This window comes from Macaca nemestrina, chromosome 9, assembly GCF_043159975.1.
Source record: "Macaca nemestrina isolate mMacNem1 chromosome 9, mMacNem.hap1, whole genome shotgun sequence".
NCBI lineage: Eukaryota > Metazoa > Chordata > Mammalia > Primates > Cercopithecidae > Macaca > Macaca nemestrina.
This window is the reverse complement of record NC_092133.1, coordinates 1510486-1534610: the sequence shown is the minus strand read 5'-3', so window position 1 is coordinate 1534610 and position 24125 is coordinate 1510486. Positions and strand designations below refer to the sequence as shown.

The window sequence follows — 24125 nt, the reverse complement described above, 5'->3', positions numbered from 1 at the left end:
TTCTGTTTGAGGTAATATCTTAGAAGTTAGGTTAAAAAATGAAAAACCAAAAAGCTCTTCAGACCTCTCCGAGATTAGAAAACCGTGGTGTCTCTACTGCTGGGCCCTCTGCCTCTGTCCCAGCGTGCCCTCTCTCCCGCCCCTCAGCCCACGTGGCCTCCACCCAATGCTGCTGTGCCCCAGGGACTGATCCGGGGCCCGTCCTTGTGAAAAGCAGCTCCTTCATAACTTCTTCAAAAACATTAAAAAATCGGCCGGGCGCGGTGGCTCAAGCCTGTAATCCCAGCACTTTGGGAGGCCGAGACGGGCGGATCACGAGGTCAGGAGATCGAGACCATCCTGGCTAACACGGTGAAACCCCGTCTCTACTAAAAAATACAAAAAACTGGCCGGGCGAGGTGGCGGGCGCCTGTGGTCCCAGCTACTCGGGAGGCTGAGGCAGGAGAATGGTCTAAACCCGGGAGGCGGAGCTTGCAGTGAGCTGAGATCCGGCCACTGCACCCCAGCCTGGGCGACAGAGCAAGACTCTGTCTCAAAAAAAAAAAAAAAAAAAAAACCATTAAAAAATCAAAAGGAAATAAACAATTTGAACCTAGCAGAGGCCCACTTTCTAAGTAATGAGTAAAGCTGGGTGGAAACCGGGCCACTGGCCCAGACATGGTGAGAAAGATCCAAGGTCACTTCTGTAGGGGCTTTGTGGGGAGCATGGACTCATCTTCCTGAGAATGTGGCCTTCAGTGTGGGCCGGGTGCGTCTCCCGGGCTGGAGGCTCAAGATGTGGTGCTGTAGCTGGTGCTGGACCCATGAGGGCAGCGCCTGCCATTGGCTCAAGGACTGTCCTGTGCAGAGCCAGTGCCTGGTCAAGGCCCCAACTGCCTTGAGTGCTGACCCGTGGTGCCCACATGCCCCAGGTCGTCGCACTAAATGGTATTTTCTCCACTCTTTTTCAGAGAGGAAGCAGTGCATTGGTGAAGGCAACGTTAGGTGTGATTTCCATTCCTGCTGGGAGACCCAGGTCACAGCCCGGGAGCTTCGTCCAGCCTGTGGATGGAGCCTGACTGCCTGAAGATGGAACTTCTGTGTCCTCCCACCCTTGGTGGTCTAAGGTTATTGCTCTCAGAGCTGAATTGACAGGAGGTGTGTGTGTGCACACTCACTTGTGTGCACATGCCTGCGTTTATGCGTGTTTTCACTCAACCAGAAGAGCAATTCATGGGATTTAGCCGTTTTGAGGCACCTAGAAGTTGAGGCAGTTAGATGTGCAGCCAGGTGTGAATGTAACGTGCACCATTGTATAAAGGAGGTGACTCGGTTGCTGCAGGGAGGATTGGGTTGTCTGGAAGTATTAGGTTCATTTTATATTTGTGTCAGAAGAAATGTCTGACTTTGGGGCAGATGACATAGTGGCCGCGGCCCAGGCATGGTTCCCTAGGTTGAAATCAGGGAAAAGCTAATACTCTCAGACAGGTATGCGTTTTCTTTGGTGGCTGCAGGGTTTCTGCTAGAAAATGCACTATTAATCAGCACTTGTCCAAGAAAGACCCATCCGTTTCTGTTGTCATTCAAGCCACAGTTCCTGATTTACTCAGACAAGATACTGGGCCAGTTCAATGTCTCTAGCTGAGCCTGACCTTGGGGTTTGCGTCTCAAGTCTGAAATCTTGTTCAGTCCTCTGTGCATAGTTTTGTCTCATTTTAATGACTGCATCTTCTTGGTACATTTATTATACTCAGAACTGAATGGCACACAATAGCCTTGTGTTAATAAAAGCTACCGTAGCGCTATGGGTGAACCGCTGAGTTGAAGTCCGATGGACTCTACGATGCAGGTATCCAGAAATACGTTGTAACTCTACCTGCCTCCCTGCCAGCCTGGCTCCTCCTCTGGGGGAGCTCCTGGCATGGTCCTAGTGTTGTCCTGCATGGGAACAACAGCTGCATGGGCCAGCTGTTTTGGATCTAAAGATGTGCAGTGAAACTCAGATTCACATCCCTCATGTTTATTTGGGTCATCATGGTTTTGCATGTTGTATATATGTCTGGAGCACTTCATACACCTCTATCCACCACAGGCACTCTTAATCACAGTCTGTAATAGTAATAAGGCAAACTATACAGCAAAGAGAGGCATGTAAATATGTACCAATTCTTATGAAGTTGTAATTGTTTATATGTAAAAAGTATGTATATACGAAAGGGAGAAGGTACAAGGAACGTGCTGAATAACATCCAAACTGCATTGCATCCCTGTCCCATTCCTGAAAGCTCACATCTAGTTGGAGCGTCAGTTCCTCTCCTCAGATATCATTGTTCTCACTCTTCTATCATAGGCACCTTCTTTACATCTGATTACAATATCCAGCATTTCAGAACTGGGTTTTTGCCCCCAAAAAGGTAAATATGAACATTTATCACTGACTCCTCCTGGTCCAGTGAGCAGCAACAGAATTCAAGTATTTAAAAATAAGGTGCATTTCTAAATTGTAGGCTATACTTTCTTTTTCCAAACCAATGGGCTAGAGTGAATTTCCTCCGAGTACTTGGGCTGTCTTACTGCTAGCTTTTCTAACAGGGGAAGTCTGTATAAATGCATCATCCGCTAATAACGCAAGAGGAAGGACCCTGAAATGTGGCCAGAAATGCTTACTGTGTAACCAGGACATCAACATTTACATCATATTGTATTAACATCATCACACTCTGTGCTCAACACACAGAACAACATAGATACTTCAGTTTGTCTAAAGTAAAAATCCACGTAAATCGCAGATTTCTTTGTTGACACCAGTGTGTTGTTTACCTTGTGCCCACGGTCCAGATTTTGAGCTGGAGAAGGACTATGGCTGTTCCTTAAAGTCTCTGCCCTGGCAGAATCTGTAGCCTTCAGGATACCCCGAGTGCCTTACAGGGCTTGTGAACACCGACTAGAAGTCAAAAAGAAGAGAGTGCCCAAGCGTGGGTTTGGAGGCACTGATGCATTCGCCAACACTCACTGTCATCCCATCCTTGAAACCCTGAGAGGGAGTATGTGTTTTAACACAGAGTGGAATTTAAGTTTAGGCTCAGGAAACTCATATTCTGAATATAGGTATCAAATCATATATTTGTTTACTGTATATTTTTTAAAAAGCTTTATTGTAAATTTATGCAAAAACTAACCGGCCCGTTTTCTTATGGCAGCATGCGGAGCAGTGTGTGTGTCCTCCCAGGCACTCCCTTCATAGTCACCCTCTAACCACGTGACATTCTGTTCAGTGCTAATCCGTATTCACAGGCCTAACGTAGGTTTGTATGGTGATCTACGAGATTTTACACATATTTTTGTATTGTGATTCCTATGATATATACCAGAGAATTTTTACTCATTTGTAAATTATTGTACAGTTTTAATAAAAAATGTTTTAAATCTTAGACGATTAAAGTCCCTTCAAAGGTATTAAAGTTTGAACTGAAAGCCGTATGAGCCATTTCTGCACTTCTGAGTTCATTCCCTGAACAGTGCCTCTGAACACCAAAAACGGGGTCTGCGCCTTCCGCCCACTGTGGAGGAAAGCCCCAGGTCTCACCTGCGAGATCACCTGGAGGGCAAGCTCTGCAGTCAGGGGTGCCTGGCAGCACCTGGCTCAGGTCGACCACCTGGGAGACTCCCTCCTGTGGCTGTTGGTCAAATGTGAACCATCGAAGAGATCGAACAATTAGGAAAGGGACGGAACTTCTGCACATGCATGAGAACAGTTGGTGATGTTTGCCGTGGACGGTCCCACAGGTGAGTAACAGACATATTAATCATTGAGGGGTGGGGGAGCCAGAGGAGGACGAGGGGGTGGGAAGCTGCTCGACCTAGCTCTGCTGGCTCAGGCCCCGCCAGTACTCGAGGTGACTCAGTGTCCGAACTCTGGCTTTGAAGTGCGGACTGCGCTAACAACGCAAAGGCCCGAAGTCTCTGGGTTCAAATTCAGCCGTTGCAGGCTGGGTAGAGTGAAAGATGGAGTGACAGCACAGTCCCCTCACCCCTGTCCCACCCCAAGCCTCTAACTCGGCTTTAAGGGAGATCAGCAGCAGTTTGCGTGGGCAGGTACCCCCCATCCAGCCCTCCACGCTCGCCCAGGGTTTCGGAGTCGGGGCCTTCTTGTCTGTCGTGGGACGGCCCAAGGGGTCTGAAAATGTGGTCGGGATTCCTGTAGCGGTTTCTCCAGTGTGCGCTCCCTGCCCGGTCTTCCCAGCGCCCACCATGTTCGGAGGGCGACCAGCCACGCGTGGCTGGGACGAAGCGAGCGCCCAGGGGCCAGAATGGGGCGTTCAGCACCCGCTACGTGGACAGCGCCAGCTCCGCGCCGGGCGGCAGGAGGCGGGGAGAGGGCGCGGCCGCCAGGTCCGCCCAGTGCACCTGCAGCGCCGACGTCGCTGCAGGAGGCTCCGAGACCGGATCCTGTCGCCCGCTCCTGCCATGACCGCGCGGCAGCCTCAGGAGCCCGCGAGGCTTCTGGCCCGGCCCAAGCTCGGCTGCGTGTTCCGCTGCGTGGAGGACGCCTTCGAGAGCAAGACGCTGCCGCTGGACGCGCTGGGCGGCGGCCGCCGGGGCCCTCGGGTTGGGGAGCCGGTCTGCGGGGCGCGCGACGACTCGGAGCGGTCGGGCCAGCACTGCGGAGACCCCTCAACGGCCGCAGCACGTCCCCGAGGGCAGCCCGGCGTGACCCAGGCCCGTGACCCCCAGCAGGTAGTGGCCGCGGGCCCGGGCCCGGACTCCCCGAGACCCTCGCACCCGGAGGACGCCGGGATTGGGGCTCACCCGCTCCCCTCTGCGGGGCCTCCCTCTCCACAAAGGTCCTGAGCCTTCTGGGTCCTGCGACCCCCCTGAGGCCCCGCCCGCCACCGGGTCCCGGTCCCTGGGGAGCGCGAGCGCCTCCTTCTGTCTCGCTGTCTCCGTGTCTCTCCGACTCGCGCCCCCACTCCTGCCCTCCGTCTCTCGCGGCCGGCGTGGAACAGCCTCGCGGGGTCACAGCCTGGCGCTCAGACCCTGGCCCGGGTCATCCGCGAAGGAGCCGGCTTTGGCCAAGGCGCCTTCCTGGACCGGTGCGGCTCCCAGAGCGCCGCCGCCCGGGGCTGACTGGCTGGGAATCCCGGGGCCTTGGGCGCCTCGCGTCTCCCGGGAGCTGGGTTTCGCGCTGGAGGGCAGCGGGGGCGCGGGCGGGGCCTGGCAGGACGTGTCCGGACTCTCCCCCGCGTCTCCCCGGGGTGTAAACTCCGCACACGGCCGCAGCAGGTTGAAATTCCCACCCAGCCCTTGTCCGCGGGTCCGTGCGGGGGCCCGGGATGCAGAGATCAGACCCTGCGGCCGCCCCCGCTACGCTGGGCGGTGAGTTGGGGGAGTTGGGGGGGCCGGGGCGGGGCTTAAAGCGAAGGAGGGACTGAGGGCGGGGGCGGGGCTCATGGGCGGAGCGGGGCCTGCCGGGGGCGGAGCCGGGGCGGGGGCGGGGCCCAGCGGGGGCGGGACCGGAACGGAGCCTTGCGGCCCCGCGCGCTCGCAGTCTGTCTCCCGCCGCCCACACGCACGCGTCCCGGCTGACGCGTCCCCCGCCCGCCCCTGCTCGTGCCGCCCCTGCTCGTGCCGCCCCTGCTCGTGCCGCCCCTGCTCGTGCCGCCCCTGCCAGAGACCCCCAGGAGCAGGATGTCCTTCCAGGGCAAGAAAAGCATCCCCCGGATCACGGTGAGCCCGGCCCCGCTTCGCCCGGCGCCCCCTGCCCGCCGCCCCCTGCCCGCCGCCCGGAGTGGGGCCTGAACGCGGGGCGGACCCTCCTGGCCTCGCGCGTTGTGGGGGCTCTGCCTTCGCGTCTGGCCCGTCCCGGCGCCCGCCCTTCCCTGCCCGGCTTCTTCACGAAGCTCCAGGGTCCGAGAGTCCCCGCGAGCGCCGCGCAGAACCCCTTACGGAGCGGGGCGCCCAGGCCCGGCCCTGCCGGCTTCCGGGAGCCTCGGCTGAGCCCGGGGAGAACCCGGGGCCGGGCGGCCTGTCCCTCGGAGCGCTGGAGGCTCCTTTCTCCCGCGGCGGCCGGGCCGGCGAGGCGGGCGGACGCGGTCCTTTGTTGGCCCGGGCTGGTCCGGGGCGCGGGGAGATGCCGTTCCCGGCACAGCCCGTGGGCCGCCCGCCCCTTGGACGCACTGGCGCCGCGTCGGGAGCCCTTTGTCCGAGACAAAGCGATTCAGCCCCAGCCGCTCTGGCCGGAGTCCCTGGTGGCCCCGAACCCTCCACTAACCGGGGTTCAGCGACTCCAAGGAAAGCGAGCGGTCACGGGCCACTGGCCGGGCGCCCCGGCAGCCCCCGAGCCTCCGAGAGCGGAGACCCCTCCCCAACACCCACACGCACCGGCGCGGGAGGTCCCGCTCTGCCAGAAACAAAGCCTCCCCACTCGGGAGGCGGGAGATGGGGGTGGGAGGAAGGGAGGCTTCGGGACCCGGCAGCACCTGGGTGGGGGAGTCCATGGGGTCCCAGACCCGACTCTGTACTTGGCCTTGGCGGGAGGGCCGTGGGGTCTGACCTCTGGCATTAGCTCAAGCCGTGGGCTGTGGGCTCCACTCCCCGAGACGCTGAGGGAGGAAGGAGCCCTCCCCTCTCCAGACTGCTGCCTTCAGAGGGTTCTGCCCGGCTGGGTCTGGTCTTGATGCAGGAGATCCTGCCAGCCAGCTGGCATGTGGGGGTCGAGTTTGGGGGTGGCAGGAGGACCCCTTCCCAGGGCAGGTCAGGCATCCATGTCAGTGCGGGGGGGCAGCTGCTTCCAGGGAACTTTCACCCTCATCTGGTTGAGCGCAGTTAGAAGAGCATGGCCCCACCCCCCAGCTGTGTCTCTTCCGGGGTCCAAACCCAGCCTGAGTGTGGGTGCCTGAACACTTGGGTGTCTGTGAGCAGAGCGCCCAGACCACACGTCTCCTCAAGCCTCCCTCTGCCCGGTTGCGTTTTCTAGGGCTTCCTTGAAAATGCATGGGTCCCCTGGGAGGGGTGGAAAGTGAAGAGGAGGGACAGCTCCGGGAAGGCAGCCAGGGCCTGATTCGGCTACAGAGGCTCCAAATGCATGGTGGTGCGGGGTCAGGGCTGGGCCTGGCGCTCAGCTGGGACTGGGCAGGAGGAGGAGGAGGAGAGGTGCAGCAGCTGGGAATGGACAGCTCTGTAGACCAAGGGTCTAAAACTTCTTCCACAACCTGCCCAAGAATAAATGTTGTCAGCTTTGTGGACCACACCGTTCCTGTCGCGGCTGCTTGACCCTGCCAGGAAAGCAGTCCCGGACACTTAGGAAGTCAGTGGGCACCAATGTGTTCCAACAAAAGTTTATCTGTGAATGCTGCAGTGTGAATTTCGTAGAATTTTTATGAGTCATGATATACTCTTTTTATTGTTTTCAGTGAATATACGAGAACCATTCTTAGCCTAGGGCTGCATGAAGATAGGTAGAGGATTAGGTCTGGCCTGTGGCATAGTCTGCCAGCCGTTTGTAGACTACGGGGTAGTGGTTTACAAGTCACTGGGATCCTGAAAATACAGCCTCACAGTTAGATGTCAGCAGAATCCTGTAATGGGGCTACTAGATAATGAACTCCTTCTCATTCCGAGAGTTTTACGAATTGTGCGCTTCAGTTTAATGCTCTTGGCTTCAGACTGATGGTGTGTGAAGGCTGCAGCCCCGGGCTAGGACCCTGGCCACCTATGGGTGGGCCCTGGAAACCCAGGGCAGACAGCTGGACCTCCCTGTTAAATGCAGATGGTCAGTCCTGCGTGGTCAGTCGTCGGGCGTGCTGAGGCGCACGCGAGACAGTGGAGGGAAAAGCGCTGCCAAGTCCAGCGCGTGTGTGTGTGTCCTCCTCCACCTCCTTTTGCTCCTTTTTTGTGTTTCTCTCCCACATTCTCCACTGAGGTCAGATCTTCACCTCTGACGGTCATGCAGAGTCCCATCAGTGACACCCCACTTTCTGCCTAATCTTCTGCTTCCCGGCCATCTGGTAGGATTCTTAGAGGGGGATTTATGACTGCCGAGCACTGGAGTCAATCCCTGCCTAATGCCACAGCTCTGTGCTGCCAGGGCTGACCCACTGAGAGCCGGCCTCACCAGCCTGACGCTCTGTGCCCCACTAGGAGTGCGTCCAAGCTGCACTGGAACCTGAGGTCACCCCATCTCTTCCCCGTCACCCCCATGGCCTCTTGATCAGCAGGTCCTGCCCTCCTGACTCCCAGCCTCTCTGGAATCCACTCTCCTCCCATCCCTTCCCATAGTCCTGTCCCAGAGCCCCTCATCTCACTCAGACATCACTCCAGCAATGATCCTGCTTCCATTGTTAAACATCACAATCTACTTTCTAACACAGCAGCCAAGGTGATCTCTTTAAAACATCAATCAAACTAGGATTGAAACTTGCTTAAGGGCCTCAGTCAGGGGCAGCCATGGAGTCCCCAGGCTTACACATCCTGCCCCTGCCAAGCTCTGGGCACCAACCTGCCTCTGGCACCACTACCCCACCAGAAGGTTCCACACCTTGGCCTCCTCCCAGGTCTGCTGATGGCAGCTCAAGCCCTTTCCTGCCCCAGGGCCAAGCTGCTTCCTGGCTGGAATGCTCACCATATCCGCCTTGCCCCTGTATCAGCCACCCCCGCCCCAGAGGTCCTTCTCCCAGCCCGTCTCGTGGCCCTGCCATGGCGCCCTCACTGTGCTCTGCGCATTCGTCACTGTCTGTGTGCATGTGTGTTTTTGCTGCCGGTGGTCTCCCCTCAGTGGGAGGCAGCCTCCTGGGGTGGGGACCATGCCTGTGGGGGCGCTGCTCTGCCTCCACCTCCTGGCACCAACACTGGTCTGCAGTGTTTGGGTGGAACCAAAGCCCAGCTCTATCAGGTCCCATGTGGGTGGAAGACTGGTGGAGGAGAGCAGGATCCCTGAGGCTGCACAGGAGGCCATGAGACAGCGTTCACCTCCTATCTCAGGCTGGGGCTCCTTAATCCGATGGTAAATTAGAAGATATAAATATGACCTGTGGCACTGCCACACTTCCACCAACATGGGCTTTGCCCTCAGTGAGGCCTGGGCAGCAGCTCTGGGGTGTGCGTGGCGCTTCCAGGGGCAACTGGTTTTGAGTACCTGGTGCCACTTTTTGGGGAATAGTAAACCACCGCAGGCTTTCGTGCTCGTTTTTACATCTAGAAATTTTGCCTGAATGTTTCAATCATAATTCCAGAGAAAGGAGTTGTACGAAGGGTGTTGCTGAGTAACTCAGTTTGGAGAAAAATTACCGTTTGTTGTTCCAAATAGAGTGACCGCCTTCTGATCAGAGGTGGGAGGATCGTGAATGATGACCAGTCCTTTTACGCTGATGTGCACGTGGAAGATGGCTTGATAAAGTAAGTTTCTGCCAAAAATACATTCCCAGCTCTTGTGTGTATGTACTGGTCACATGGTATCCAGGCAGTTGAAAATAAGTTCCCAGCTCATGTGTACACACTGGTCACATGGTATCCAGGCAGTTGAAAATAAGTTCCCTTGGCCGGGCGCGGTGGCTCGAGCCTGTAATCCCAGCACTTTGGGAGGCCGAGGCGGGTGGATCACGAGGTCAGGAGATCGAGACTATCCTGGCTAACATGGTGAAACCCCGTCTCTACTAAAAATACAAAAAACTAGCCGGGCGTGGTGGCGGGCGCCTGTAGTCTCAGCTACTTGGGAGGCTGAGGCGGGAGAATGGCGTGAACCCGGGAGGCGGAGCTTGCAGTGAGCCGAGATCACGCCACTGCACTCCAGCCTGGGAGACACAGCGAGACTCCGTCTCAAAAAAAAAAAAAGAAAATAAGTTCCCAGCTCATGTGTACACACTGGTCACATGGTATCCAGGCAGTTGAAAATAAGTTCCCAGCTCATGTGTACACACTGGTCACATGGTATCCAGGCAGTTGAAAATAAGTTCCCAGCTCATGTGTACACACTGGTCACATGGTATCCAGGAAGTAGAAAGTAAGCTCCCAGTCCCAGCTCATGTGTACACACTGGTCACATGGTATCCAGGAAGTAGAAAGTAAGTTCCCAGTCCCAGCTCGTGTGTACACACTGGTCACATGGTATCCAGGCAGTTGAAAATAAGTTCCCAGCTCATGTGTACACACTGGTCACATGGTATCCAGGCAGTTGAAAATACGTCCCCAGCTCGTGTGTACACACTGGTCACATGGTATCCAGGCATCGACTTCTGGGTGAAATCCATGGGAGAGGTTTCTTCTTTTCCAAACCCATCCTTGGCAGCAGTAACCTGGTGGCCACTGTCAGAGCCCCGGCCTTCGGTGAGGGCAGAGGCATGTCAGGTGGCTGTAGGGCAAAAGCAGGACGCCAGCTTCCATGTTTCTTTGTTCATCATGGCACTTAGTACTGTGCCTGGCTCACAGCAGGTGCTTCCTAAATACTGGTGCCCACACCTGTTAGCGCATCTGCTTCTGTCTGTCAAGCCGCTCCCTCCTGTAGTCAAAAAAGTAGCAACCAGGGACCTGAGTGGAAGACCACAGGGCGTGGTGTCTGCGTGAGGCTGGACCCCGCAGTGACTGTCCTGAGCTGTGCTGAGGGATGCTTTGCTCCCTGGCACTCCCGAGGAGCTGGTCCAGTGAGTGGCCGGCCGTGCTGGCCTTTTCCCCGGGGTCTGCAGCTCACGCAAACACTTCAGCTCTGCGGCGTTGCTGGAAGCCCGTTTGGGCTCTGACCTGGGCTCACTGTAACCAGTGAAATCTCTGCTGCTTTCAGACAAATCGGAGAAAACCTCATCGTCCCTGGGGGCATCAAGACCATTGACGCCCACGGCCTGATGGTGCTTCCCGGTGGCGTTGACGTCCACACAAGGCTGCAGATGCCCGTCCTGGGCATGACCCCGGCTGACGACTTCTGTCAGGGCACCAAGGCAGCGCTAGCAGGAGGAACCACCATGATCTGTGAGTGTCTGGGTCTCCTCCTCTACAGGGGGCAGCCAGCATCTGCCGCCCTCCCTCTGGCCAGGTGTGTGTGGGAGGAGTGTCATCTAAAGGTGCCTTTATTGCATCTGTCTGAGAACCTGGAGTGCCTTTCTTATGCCTGTGCCTCGCCCTGGGTGTTTCTGCGTGGCCAGCTCTGGAATGCTCCTGGGATTTCCAGGACGGGAAATCAGTGGACTGACGTGTGTCCACTCGTTCTTTCCTGGGCACTAGTAGCTGGCCCAGAGCTGGGGTTTGGAAAACTCAAATGCCTTGGGCAAGGGGATGGGTCGTGCTTTCTGAAATGCCAGATACATGTTTGACCTTGAGCCACATGCCTTGGAAGCTTGATATGTGGAAGGTTCTTGCTCATGTCAAGAAGAGTAAAGGATGGAGGCTGTATTTTTAGAAAAAAGATAAAAGCAATGCTCATTATTATCCCATCAAAAAATAACCAGAGTTGCTATTTCTGTAGTGCTGGCTGCGTGCCCGGCACGGGCTCTATCCTGACACCCATCGGCTCACATGCTCTCCTCCTAAAACCCTCTCAGCTAAGCCCAGTTTTACAGGCGGGTGGGGGGAGTCCACCTGCCCACCATGAGCACGTGGTGAGCTCAGGAGCCAGGACGAGGCCCCAGAGCCTAGACCCTGACCACACTGCGTGGCCTTGGGTGCCATTCTCTCCGCTGCGTCCGTCTGGTGCAGACATCACTGCTGTGGTTGAGAATGGGTCTGAGGGGCCTAGCTGAACCTGGTTCTATAGTTTTCTAGCGATGTGACTCCAGATAACTCAGCTGGCTTTTACAAGCCACACTTCGTTGACCTGTAAAACACACAGGCTTGTGAGTCATGTGTGAGTTAATGCACGTAAGTTGCTTTGTGTCCCTGGCGTGCCAGGGAGGGCAGCTCTGAGGACCCTGAGACGCCTCACAGGGACACTTAGCCATTGCCAGGTCACAGCTTGGTTTGGTTTACTCAGCCACAAAGGGAGGGAAAACCAGCAGCCCACCTTGCAGTCTGAGGAGACTGGCCACTGCTCACGCCCTTCGGGTGGCGGCCCAAGCCGGTCAGGACGTCTGCACAGTCGAGACCACCTGCTTTGTGCCAGTGCCAAGGCACCCGGCCAGCTGTGGGTCCCCACGAAGACAGAGAAACACCACAGACACGAGGCTGGCCTCTGTCCTGCCTCTGTCTTCCTCTGCCTGCGGGCCCAGGCTGGCACTGTGGGTGGCACTGTGGGTGGCACTGTGGGTGGCTGCAGCGAGGGTGGGTGCCCACTTCATCCTGTTGGGTTGCGTAGGGGCCCGAGGGAGGGCTGTGCTGGAGGAAGGCATCCCTGGTGGGCGTGCCTTCCTGTCAGACCACCTGGCTTGGAGCTCTCTCCTGGCTGCACCAGGAGAGGCCAGTGAGCAGTGTTGGGGCCTTGGGTGTGTGGTTGGTGGGGCAGCAGCACGATGGCTACGTGCGGGGGGCAGGATGGCCCCTTTCAAGTCTTGTGGAGCCAGTGGGGCACTCGGGAAACCAGCCCAGCTCCCACTATTCTAGGAGGGCCCCGAGAGACGGGGCCCAGCACCTTGGACAGCACACTGGCCCTGTCTGGCCCTGGGGGTGCCTCACCCAGGCTGAGACAGGAGCTGGAGGCAGGCAAAGCCCTGACCTCCGGCGCTCCTCCAGGGGCGATGTGGGAGTAGGGTGGGGTGGTTTGGGCTGGGGCTCTTCCTCTCTCCCCTCTCCCTTCTGTGTTCAGAGGGTGGCTGGGGGACTTGGGTCAGAAGGTTCCTGTTTGAACAAAGTGACAGAACAGGTTCGTGACAGCGTCATCCTCTCTCAGAGGCCGGTGGCCTCTGCTATGTCTCCCTCAAATGGTCCTCTGGTCTCTTGGGAACATGAAACAATCTCCCACGGAGGCGGCAGAGGTGGGAACCGGGGACCGGTGCGGGAAGCTGCTGACCATGCTGCCTTCACAGTGGACCATGTCTTCCCCGACACGGGTGTGAGCCTGCTGTCAGCCTACGAGCAGTGGCGGGAGCGGGCGGACAGCGCGGCCTGCTGTGACTACTCCCTGCATGTGGACATCACCCGCTGGCACGAGAGCATCAAGGAGGAGCTGGAGGCCCTGGTCAAGGAGAAGGGTGAGGGTGGCTGGAGGGGCTGGAGGGTGGGCATGGAGCCTGGCGGAGGGGCCTCTGCCCTGACCCTGTGTCCTGCTGGTGGTGCTGATCTCCCCCAGGGGCCGGTGTCCAGGTTTGAGTCAAAGTTGGAGAAAAGCCATTTGAAGGCTCATCCCACCTTCAGAGGCTCTAGACCAAGAGGCCTTCTCTTTCCCAATCCAAGGGACCCACCCTGGAATTATCCTCCTGATGACAAGATACAGCAGGTCCCTGGTTTCTTAGAAAAGAGGCTGCCCAGGGTGGAAGAGCAGCAGTTCTCCATCTCCTAGCATTTGGGGATCCTTTCAGAGGGAGACCCTTTAAATCCGTATTTTTTTGTTGTCATCTATGCTAAAACAGATCAGTCTATAAACAAGTTTAACATTTTCCCCACAAGAAAACCCTGAAGCGAAAACCACATCAGAGTTTCATAGTGGGTTTGACAAGTGTCATATCTGATTATAACTGATCTCTCCTAATCTGAGTCCAGCCCACAGCTTCCGGCCTGGAGGTGGGGGCGGGATGGGGTCCGAGCAAGCCCAGGAGGCTGTCAGGCCCTATGGACCTGAAGGAGGCAGGGGCATTTCTTCAAGGCCATTCCTCTGGGTTCCCATTCCCCAGAGGGTGATGGTCATCACACAGGTACCCCTTGGTGTCAGGATCCCTCACCTCCCTGCCCGGGGGCTGGTGGAGCCCATCAGTCCTCGGTCCCTGGGCCTCACTCCAAGCAGCTGCTCTGCCACCCATGCTTTTCTGTGAGTGGACCTGGGAGGCCTGTGGCCTCGTGTCTCAGAGCGGAGGTGGAAGCAGGGCCTGCACCTCCCCTCACCCTGCGGGGGCACTGCTGGGGCCTCTGCTGCCTGAGAGCCACGCAGGAGTTGTAGGTCCTGTGCCCACGGGGTGGTGTTGCGGGGACAGCCCCACATCCCATCACCTTCATCAGACACTTGGGGGCAGGCCCCAGATGCCAGGTCACATGCAGGTTGCTACCTAGAGGGATGGCTTGTGGGACACAGGCTGACTCGGTTTCCCCAGCGTGCCTTAGCGGGTCACACTAGCACTTTCCACCTAGCCAGGAGGGGGGTGCCATGGGCTGGGTGGGCTTGAGTGATGGGAGGTTGGGATCCTGCCTCCAGGCCCAGGCGGGTCCCCACACAGGTCCCAAGTCCCAGGGGAGGTGGATGGGCTCTGGCTGTCCAGGAAACAGGAGAGCTCAGCCCTTTTCCTGTTTGGGCCCCAACGTCAGAGGCAGCCCCTGGTCCTTCTGCTCGTCCTAAGGGCCCAGCCCTGAGATCTGGGCGGTCCCACAAGCCTGCACCATGAGCCAGGCTTGGCAAGCGGGGCTCCAAGGCCCCACAGGCAGGTGCTGGATGTGCTGGTCGGCTAGAATGGAGGTCACCAGGGCAGCGCAGCCCGGGCCGCACTTCCAGTGGGGGGCCAGTGGAACTCAGTCCGAGAGCCCAGGCACAGTGGCTCTTCCAGTAACGGGGGGTCTGCTGGACGGGTGTGAGGGGTTCTCACCTGCATTTGCCACTGGGTGGACAATCAGTTTTTAACCCGGAGCACAGGAGCAGGCAAGTGAGGGCTGCCTCGCCTCACTTCCCAGCTGGCTGGTATGTGCGTGGAAGCAGAGGCCTGCTCGCATGGCTGGCAAGCTATCCATGGAAGCACTGCGGGAGAGGGGCCCAAGACCCTCCAGTGGGCAGGGAGCAGCAGAGCCTCCTCGGGTTGTCTGATTGGTGATGGCTGAGCCTCTGATCCCCACCTCTTCTCCAGGTGTGAACGCCTTCCTGGTCTTCATGGCATACAAGGACCGGTGCCAGTGCAGCGACAGCCAGGTAAGGGCAGGCATGGAGAAGGGAGTGGGCAGGTGTGTCCCAGGCCGCTGCTGGCACAGGCGCAGTCCTGCCCAGGACCCACCACTTCTCTTCCCAGATGTACGAGATCTTCAGCATCATCCGGGACCTGGGGGCCTTGGCCCAGGTGCACGCTGAGAACGGGGACATCGTGGAGGAGGTGCTGTGGGGCAGGGCTGCTGGTGTGGCAGGGGCTGCCGTGGGGCGGGGCGGGGGTCTGAGGGTGACCTTCGTGTTACGCAGACATCAGCACAGAATCCCACACAACCTCGAGGGAGGGTCACAGCTTACCCTGAGGTCAAAAGGTCAACCAGTGAGTTAGACTGGGTGGGGGTGGGGAGCTTTGAGGCCTTAAAACAGCTTCTCCTCGATCCACACTTCTTATCCAAATACCTCAAAACCAAAGTGTCAGCCCCATGGATCCAGGCCCCCCCTGTGGAGTGGTGTCCCCTCTGGGGTTTGGGTTGCCACCTTCCTTCCAGCCAAGGGCACCCATGTTGACAGGGCCACATCCTTCAGACACATCCCATTGGGCTGGGGAGGGCCGGAGCCCACGTGCGGTGCCGCCGATCCCCCAGGCCCCTGGGCCCCGCACCTTGTTTCCCCTCCAGCTCAGGCACCCACGGGTACAGATGGAGTTCAGAGAGTGGGCCACCCCATCCCTGTGGGACCTCAGTGGGGGTCACCACACAGGACACACCTCCCTGACACTGCAAACCCACAGTGAGACTTCTTGGGATGGGACGGGCTCTGCCCACCTCCTGAGCGCTACAGGAAGGTGGTGGCACTCAGGCAGGGGCACGTGGGGGGTCCCCAGTGTCCTCATCCACCCGTCCAGCTGCGAGGGCATCGGGGCATCACAGACACTTCTGTGGCCCAAGGCCAGGCCCCGGCTGCACCGTCAGGAGGTCGTCCTGGGTCCAGCAGATGCTCCACATACAGCGGGAGGGAGCCTCGGTACTGGGGCTGCGTCTCCTGGCCAGGACCATGTCTTGCCTGACACGAGCAGGCGCTGTAGTGCACATCGCCACGGAAGGGCAGTGCTGGAGGAAGGAGTGGTTGCCCATTCCTGACCTGCAGAGCCCTCCCCGCCTGTGTGCACCCCCACACATGCCCCCGCCGGGGGAGTCAGCATGATGGGCACGGTGGAGGCGGGGTGGAGTCTTGGCGCCATCAGTAAGGAGCTCTGCAGCCTGGGGCAAGCCACTTCCCCTATCCAAGCTGTCCTCTCCTTGGTAACTCAGGGATCAGGAATCGTGCCTCTCCAAGCCCCTCCACCCTCTATTCTGAGTTCTCTGGCTGGCAAATTCTGGGAGGCCTGAGGGTCCAGGACCACTTGGGGAATGGGGCCTCCCAGCCTTGGGATTAGCATCCAAGGCCCAGGCTCCCTTCAGGGCTGGAGCAAGGCATCCTGTTGGTTTCTTTAGGAGCAGAAGCGGTTGCTGGAGCTTGGCATCACTGGCCCCGAGGGCCACGTGCTCAGCCACCCCGAGGAGGTAAGATCCCAGGGCACCACGGCACACCCGAGCAAACTCTGCCCAGACCGCTGCTGCCTGGGGCTGTGCTGACTCTGGCCCTGGGCTCCTGGCCCTGCCACTGTGCTCGCCCTGACCTCATCTGGGAGGCATGAATCCCCCCTCCACCACCCTATAGTCTGTACCCGAGCTCCACCACCCTACAGCCTGTACCCGAGGACCAGAACGTGGTTTGGGCAGACCCAGGCACTGAGCCCAAGGCTGGGGCGCTCCTACTAGGCTGCCCTGAGCCTGGGATCCCATGGGTGACCCCTGGGCATCCCCATTGCCCACACTGGTCTAGAGCCCTCGTGTGGCCTGATCCTTCCCACCTCGTCCCCAGGTGGAGGCTGAGGCGGTGTACCGAGCTGTCACCATCGCCAAGCAGGCCAACTGCCCACTGTACATCACCAAGGTGATGAGCAAGGGGGCGGCCGACGCCATCGCCCAGGCCAAGCGCAGAGGTGAGCACCCAGTCCCGCCTCTGATGCCGGGGGGCCATGGTCTCGGCCTCCTGGGTGCAGCCCTGGGGAGATGCAGGTGCCCTGAGTCCCTGCATCGGGGTGGGGCTGAGTTTCCAGCCTCGTTGGAGCGGCAGCTGCTCACCAGGGCCCTGAGGCCAAACTTGGAGCTGCTTACCCTGTTTCCAGTGGGGCTGTGGCGGGGATGGAATGATGAGGAGATGAGTGTCTGAGAAATCCAGTTCCACCAAGGAGGGCCCCCCATATTAGTATTTGCTGTGTTCAGAGCCGGGGAGCTACCTGCCCACAGATTGCCAGCCATTTGGAGCCTGGCACTGCAGAGCCTTAGACCCGGGGATGCAGGGTGGGTGGGGGGGCACACAGAGCTGTGATTGGCAGGGGCTTGACTGTGGGGTCCCCCAGAGGCTACTGGGCTCAGAGGGTCCAGGGAGGTCCAGCAATCACTGGGGCTGGAGATGGCCAAGGATCCAGGTGCAGAACCCAGGTGACGGGTAAATGAGGGGGCGTCCCCAAGAAGGCCTCTGGGTCTGGTCTGGTTTCCCCTCCTCTTGCTGTCCCCACTGAGTCCTGAAACCTTGTTTTCTGGGCCTGCCTGGGGCTGTGCAGGTCCCTGGCACAGGGAAGGGGGGGGGCGGTGCCCTTCTTTGTGTTTCCTGCATCGAGGGTTGAAACTGAAATCCACTCAGTTAACTGGGAAAAGGACTCTGAGGTGCGCAGGTGAACAGGGGTCTGCAGGGGCAAGGCCTGGGCCTCACTCAGGACACCAAGCAGCCTTGGGGCAGCAGGCCAGGCCCTTCTCAGGGGTACCCCACCCACCAGGCTCTTCTCGGGGGGTGCCCCACCCCACCTGGGAGCATTTCTCACCCACCAACTGGTGGGAGCTGCTTCAGCTGTGAGCTGGAACCCTGGTGAGGCCATGACCAGGGCACCCCAGGCCAGTCAGCCTCCATGCAGCTCACTGTGCCTCACTGAGGCCCACAGGCACGCCCTGGCCCCGCTGGAGTGCCCGGGGTCCTGGGGTGGGATGTGGGCAGAGAAAGGACCCCCAGGGCCAACCACGTCTGTCCAGGACCCAGGCCTCTGCCCTCCTGCCCATGGCCAGGGACTCTAGACAGGGGACAAGCTGTCTGAGGCCAAGAAAGTGAGGGGCAGTCGGGGGTGTCAGCAGCAGCAGTGCTCGGGGCTCCATGGGGTGCAGGTGGTCAGCGGAGCACCTCTCATGGGCCTCATGCTCCAGGGGTGGTCGTGTTTGGGGAGCCCATCACTGCCAGCCTGGGCACCGACGGTTCTCACTACTGGAGCAAGAACTGGGCCAAGGCCGCAGCCTTCGTCACGTCACCCCCCGTCAACCCAGACCCCACCACGGCAGACCACCTCACCTGCCTGCTGTCCAGGTAAGCAGCCGCTCCAGGTGGCCCCAGATTGGCTGCGCGCTGCACACCCTGCCAAGGCTGTGGCCCACTGGTGGCCCTGACACCCCAGGCCTCTCCCACGGCTCTCGTGGGGCAGCCCAGACAGTGGTGGGTGGGGGAAGTCTGAGCCCTTTGGTCCCAGCTGGGGCTCCCCTGGCAGGAACCAGTCCCTGCTCCCCTGCACAGAGGCACCAGCTTTGCCCAGCAAAAGCCACTCAGATGACCTCTAGCCCCTGCGGTTGTGCTGGCCAAGGGGGCTGGAGCTGACCTGGCTTCTGCCGGCTCAGGAAGGCCAGGACCCCTGGGCCCCTCTGACCCTGGCTTGTTTCCAGTGGGGACCTCCAGGTGACAGGCAGTGCCCACTGCACCTTCACCACTGCCCAGAAGGCCGTGGGCAAGGACAACTTCACGCTGATCCCTGAGGGCACCAACGGCATTGAGGAGCGCATGTCGGTGGTCTGGGAGAAATGTGTGGTGAGCACAGACCTGGTCAGGGCACGCTGTCTGGGGAGCGGCTGTGGGTGGGATTCTGACGGCTGGTCAGAAGGGAACCCACCTAACTAGTGCACACCTCGTGAAACAGATCAGAGCACACGGCTCCGGGGTGGCAGATCCTCCACCCAGGGCGCCTCAGACACGTGGTTCTGGCCCCTCCAGATGAGACTCCCAACAGCAACAGGGGCAGCTGGTAGCCCCCCCACTCCCAGCTGACTCTGGTGTTGCCTGGACACTGGGTTTGCCCAGGGGTCAGCATGGGGGCTCCACGCTGTGACATTAGTGCTCCGCCTGCAATGCCCTCAGGACCTATCGCCCCATCCTGGGCCCTCCCACATCCTCAGCCCCACCTCCCCATCCTGGGCCCTCCCACATCCTCAGCCCCACCCCTTGGTCCCCTCCCCATCCTGGGCCCTCCCACATCCTCAGCCCCACCCTTTGGTCCCCTCCCCATCCTGGGCCCTCCCACATCCTCAGCCCCACCTCCCCATCCTGGGCCCTCCCGCATCCTCAGCCCCACCTCCCCATCCTGGGCCCTCCCGCATCCTCAGCCCCACCTCCCCATCCTGGGCCCTCCCGCATCCTCAGCCCCACCCCTTGGTCCCCTCCCCATCCTGGGCCCTCCCACATCCTCAGCCCCACCTCACCCAGCAACTGAGCTCTTTCCCTCAGCTGCTCCTGCCTCCCCAGCCTCCAGGGCTCCCCAGGGAGACTGTCAAGTCCTTCAGGGCACACGGGTATCGACATTGAAGCTTTACCCAAAAAGTGGACGCAGAAAAGCTTTGTGCAGGAAGGGGCAGACCAGCGGGCGTCACTGAGATGGGCTCACTAATTCCCCAGTGCAGCCTGGCAGGCGTTCTTACCCCCCGAGTGTTGCCATGGCGAGGGCCGTGGCTGGAGCCCTGTCCTGATCTTGGCTGCCTGCGTTGGCACTCTAGTGCCCGTCTTCGTGGGGGCTTGGTATCCATCTTTGTGGGGCCCCAGCAGCCCAGCATCCAACCTTCCAGAGGCCCCCGTGTCCTGCTGTCCAACCTTGTGGGGGACCCGGTGGCCCAGCGTCTGTCCTCACAGGGGCCTGGTGGCCTGGCATCCATCCTTGCAGGGTCCTGGTGTCCTGGTATCCATCCTTGTGGGGGGCCCAGTGGCCCAGCGTCTCTCCTTGTGGGGACCTGGTGGCCCAGCGTCTGTCCTCACGGGGGCCTGGTGGCCTGGCATCCATCCTTGCGGGGTCCTGGTGGCCCAGCATCTGTCCTCGTTGAGCCCCACCCCAGCCCCACCCGTCACCCTCAGCTCAGGCTTCTTGTTCCTCAGGCCTCTGGGAAGATGGACGAGAATGAGTTTGTCGCGGTGACCAGTACAAATGCTGCCAAAATCTTCAATTTTTACCCAAGGAAGGGACGAGTGGCTGTGGGCTCTGACGCTGACCTGGTCATATGGAACCCCAAGGCCACCAGGATCATCTCTGCTAAGAGCCACAATCTGGTAAGAGAAGGCGGCTGTAAGTCAGGGCTGGCCTTTGTGGAGCTGGCCCCGAGGCAGCCTTCCCAGGAGAGGCGCAGGACAGAGGCCCATGTGGCAGCAGCAGTGGACTTAGCCATCCCAGGGCCGTCCACACAGCGTGTCCCAGGCCAGGCACTGAATTGGGCCCTGTCCACGTCACTTCGCTGCGTGACAGCTGCATCTGTGGTCCCCTTGTGCCATGGAGGAGGCCAGGGCAGAGCGGTGCCGTGTGCACCTGCCAAGCCAAGGGGGAAGTGACCCTCCCTGCCTGCCCACGCCTGTCCCCGTTGTCCTCGAGAGAAACATGGGACTCAGAAACGAGGTCTGTAGGCTGAGGGGAACATAGTTCCAACCCCTAAGTCCCAGCATCTCGCTAGGGGCTCAGTGCAGGCACACTGGGCGGCCGCAGTGCTCCAGCGGCTCCGTGGGGATGGGACTGTTGGGCGCCAGCGTGGAGGCACTGGACCCTCGGGCCTCTCTCCCCAGAACGTGGAGTATAACATTTTCGAGGGAGTGGAGTGCCGGGGAGCGCCCGCCGTGGTCATAAGTCAGGGCCGAGTGGTGCTGGAGGACGGGAAGATGTTTGTCACCCCGGGGACGGGCCGCTTCATCCCTCGGAAGACGTTCCCGGACTTCGTCTACAAGAGGATCAAAGCTCGCAACAGGGTAGGGCGGCACCCGCGAGGGTGTTGTGCAGGCAGGCGGGTGGGCGCTGAGTTCTGGGCCCAGAACGCACCCCTGGTCAGCCTGGCCTGGCCCCCGGGGGGGTCAGGAAGATGGAGCGGGGCCGCTGCTTGCCCAGGGCCCTGGTGGGTCTACGTGGAGCAGAGCCTGCTCCCAAAATATGGCAGGGGAGGCCCCCGTGGTGCTGGGAGCTTCAGGCCCTGGATCAGCTCTGCAAGCGCCTGTGAAGGGCAGCTGAGTCCCACCCGAGTCATCCATGGTTGTTAGATAAAATACAGACGTAAAGTGAGCAGACATTGACCTCCCCTGGGAGCTGCCAGTTGGGCCTTAGCGTGGGTCCTTCTGGGATTCCCCTTGGACAAATGTGGCCTGGGGTGTGTGCTCCTCTCCACACGGGCTCTCAGGAGCTCAGCCATGGGAGCCCCTCCCCTGGCCTTCCGGTCTCTTACTGTGGTGACACCACGTTTGCCCGAGATCATCCGTGTCCGACAGTGCAGCCGGTGTGGTCTGCCCGGACCACCAGGTGCTTCACACGCACAGGGACACTCGCAGTGGTGTCTGTGCACACACAAGTGCACGTGGGACCTCGGAGGGATGAGCGTGTGCGCACCTGTGTTGGTAAGCCTGAGGGGAGAGACGTGTGCACACACGTGTAGGTGGGGTCGCGGGAAGGCATTATACATGCGTGGGGAGGACTGCAAGGAGGGAGGCATGTGTGAACATGGGGTGAACACCCCCCCAGGGCAGCCCCAAATTCCTGAAGCTGGCACTGGAGAGGCGCAGAGCAGGCCCAGCCCTCCAGCTGCCCATGCTCGGCCCCTCATGCCCCATCTCTGGCCCCACAACCCCGCAGCTGGCAGAGATCCATGGTGTGCCCCGTGGGCTGTATGACGGGCCCGTCCATGAGGTGATGGTGCCTGCCAAGCCAGGGAGTGGTGCTCAGGCCCGCGCGTCCTGCCCAGGCAAGATCTCAGTCCCTCCTGTGCGCAACCTACACCAGTCGGGGTTCAGCCTATCTGGTGAGTTGGGCCTGGGGCACCAGGTGGGGTGAGGGGCTCTGCTGGAGCATCCTGAGGGGCCCTGGGGCCTCAGGTACTAGGGACCAGCCCGTACCCAGAGGGGCTGCACACAGAAGGCAGCCAGCTGGGGGCTGGGGCAGGAGATGCTGCTGGGGGTGTGGGGAGGCCACTCCTGCCCACTGTCTGCCCAGGGCAGCTGTGATGAACCCCCACCTTGAAGAGAGTGGCACTGGGGTGGGGCTGTCACACGGGGCCCAGGAGTGAGTGTGGTTCCAGCCTCAGGGGAGGTGAGGGGCCTTGACGAGGACCTCAGGATCATGTGGAATCCAGGTCCCCACCTAGCTGGCCCCAGAACCAAGCTTGAGGCACAAGGGAGGGATCTGAGCTGTGTCCTGGGGCCCCGGAGGGACATGCGAGAATGCTTGGGAGGGCTCAGGCTGCCAGGGTTCGGCCTCTGGGCTCCTAGCGGTGCTTCTGGTGCATTCTCCCAGCCCGGGGCGGTGACAGCAAAGCCCTGCTCACCTCCTGGGGACTCAGGCCTGGGGGCAGGTCCCTGAGAACCCAGCACTGAGAGGCCAGGGGCAGCCTTTCATCACCCGGGGCCCACAGCAGGGACGAGGCAGGACTGGCCTGGGCTCCTCTCGGGACAGGAAGGGCTTCCTGCAGGGTCAGCTGGAGCCTGCAGTCCCCGCGGCTCTTAGGATCTCCCAAGCAGCCTCACCTGAACCCTGGGCCTCAGGGATGGGAGACCTGCCGGGCACCTCATCCGCTTGGCCTTCTGGTGGTGGCAGGCGTGCAGGGGCTCCACGGTCCTGGCCCCACTGACACAGCCACTGACTCTGCCTCTCGCCTTGAATAGAAGGGACCCTGCCCCATTCTCCCTGCCCACCTGTGCCCTTTCTTCAGGGTCTCAGGCTGATGACCACATCGCCCGACGCACAGCGCAGAAGATCATGGCACCGCCCGGTGGCCGCTCCAACATCACCTCTCTCTCCTAGACGCCCAGGACTGGCCCTGTGAACCGTGCTGGCCCCACCCGAGGCCGCGGGGGCCCCAGGGCACTCACCCCCCCTTTAGCGTTTTCTTTGGTAGAAGTTTCTCAAAGGTGCTTGGCGGTCTTGCCTTCCCCCTCCCCACAGGCTCTCCTTGTGGGGTCCCAGGTCCTGCTGCCAAGAGCCCCTCGAGAGAAGGGCTGAACCTGGGGAGATGTCACTGCCAGGGTGAGGTGGTACCACATGGCAGGGATGGTGCCGGCAGCCTGAGCCCAGGCACCCCAGTGCCCGCTGGGCCTGGCATGGGGACAGGGAACCTGCCGGGCTCACAGAGTACGGGAGCAGCTGGACACTGGGCTTCTTGGCGAACCGGCAAGGGGCTGAGTCCTGCCTGGTGGGCGTTTGCCACCTCCCCACCACCAGTCACTGCCTCACAGAGCCCCGCACACCTGCAGCCGCTCCTTGGAGGCCTGTGCCCGTCGCGGGCCAGGGAGGAGAGTGGGAGCAGAGCCCTCCTGCCTGGCACAGCTGCTGAGACTTCAGAGACCCATCAGAACCTGGTGCCACGCAGCCCTGCCCGTGGAGGGTTCCTTTTACACACCCCGAGGCCCACACCTAAGCTTTCGTAGTAGCCCTCGTCCGGGGAAGTTCTGCAATCCTTTAGGAAGACACTGCTCTTGTTACAGATTGTGTATTTCCGTAGGCTTCTTAGTAGCAGCTTTGTACACTGAGGACACTGTACCCAGGAACCTGTGCATGCCACCCACCGCCTGGACAGGCAGTCACCCTCCTCTGATGTGAATCGGGCCCATTAAAGACGTCTGGGTTTGAAGCCGCCTGTGCGTGGAAGGCCCCATCGCCTCTCCCCCATGCCATTTCTGCAGAGGCGGGGCCCGGCTGGCTGTGGGCTGGTCCAACTCCTCCTGCAGCCGCAGCTCTTCTCCCCTGAATGGCAGGGAGGAGCTCAACCTCTCAGAGGGAAGAGGACCGGCAGGGCAGCCGACAGCCAGGGCAGGGCAGAGGGGGCCCCCCACACATTCTCACTGGACAGCCCGAGCTGCCCCAGAA

The 24125-nt window shown here is 60.1% G+C and overlaps 2 protein-coding genes and 1 long non-coding RNA gene across 6 annotated transcripts in view; 2 read left to right on the top strand and 1 right to left on the bottom strand.

Annotated features, from left to right (window-relative positions):
* Positions 1 to 3410, top strand: part of LOC105470927 (Janus kinase and microtubule interacting protein 3) — a 158078-nt gene extending 154668 nt beyond the window's left edge. Inside the window, 1 exon segment of the mRNA XM_071068899.1 lies at positions 951 to 3410. The gene's annotated coding sequence lies outside the window, so the exon portion shown is untranslated.
* LOC139356151 (uncharacterized) lies at positions 2800 to 4533 on the bottom strand. The gene is made up of 3 exons (XR_011607561.1): positions 4387 to 4533; positions 3566 to 3656; positions 2800 to 2923 (listed from the first exon to the last, which is right to left on the bottom strand). It is a non-coding gene; the product is annotated as an uncharacterized lncRNA (long non-coding RNA).
* LOC105470928 (dihydropyrimidinase like 4) lies at positions 4231 to 23889 on the top strand. Of its 4 annotated transcripts, none has more exons than XM_011723262.2 (14): positions 4231 to 4716; positions 9284 to 9372; positions 10751 to 10935; positions 12921 to 13085; positions 14880 to 14941; positions 15039 to 15119; positions 16387 to 16455; positions 16817 to 16937; positions 18193 to 18349; positions 18700 to 18841; positions 20174 to 20344; positions 20849 to 21028; positions 21900 to 22065; positions 22972 to 23889. In XM_011723262.2, exons 1-14 carry the CDS (start codon positions 4231 to 4233, stop codon positions 23061 to 23063), a joined length of 2166 nt encoding a protein of 721 aa, XP_011721564.2. In that variant the 3' UTR covers positions 23064 to 23889. The 4 variants fall into 4 exon arrangements, with proteins under 4 accessions (XP_011721564.2, XP_011721575.2, XP_070925001.1 ...); XM_011723273.2 differs by lacking the exon at positions 4231 to 4716 and adding an exon at positions 5523 to 5706; XM_071068900.1 differs by lacking the exon at positions 4231 to 4716 and adding an exon at positions 8409 to 8531.
* Positions 23890 to 24125: the final 236 nt, after the last annotated feature.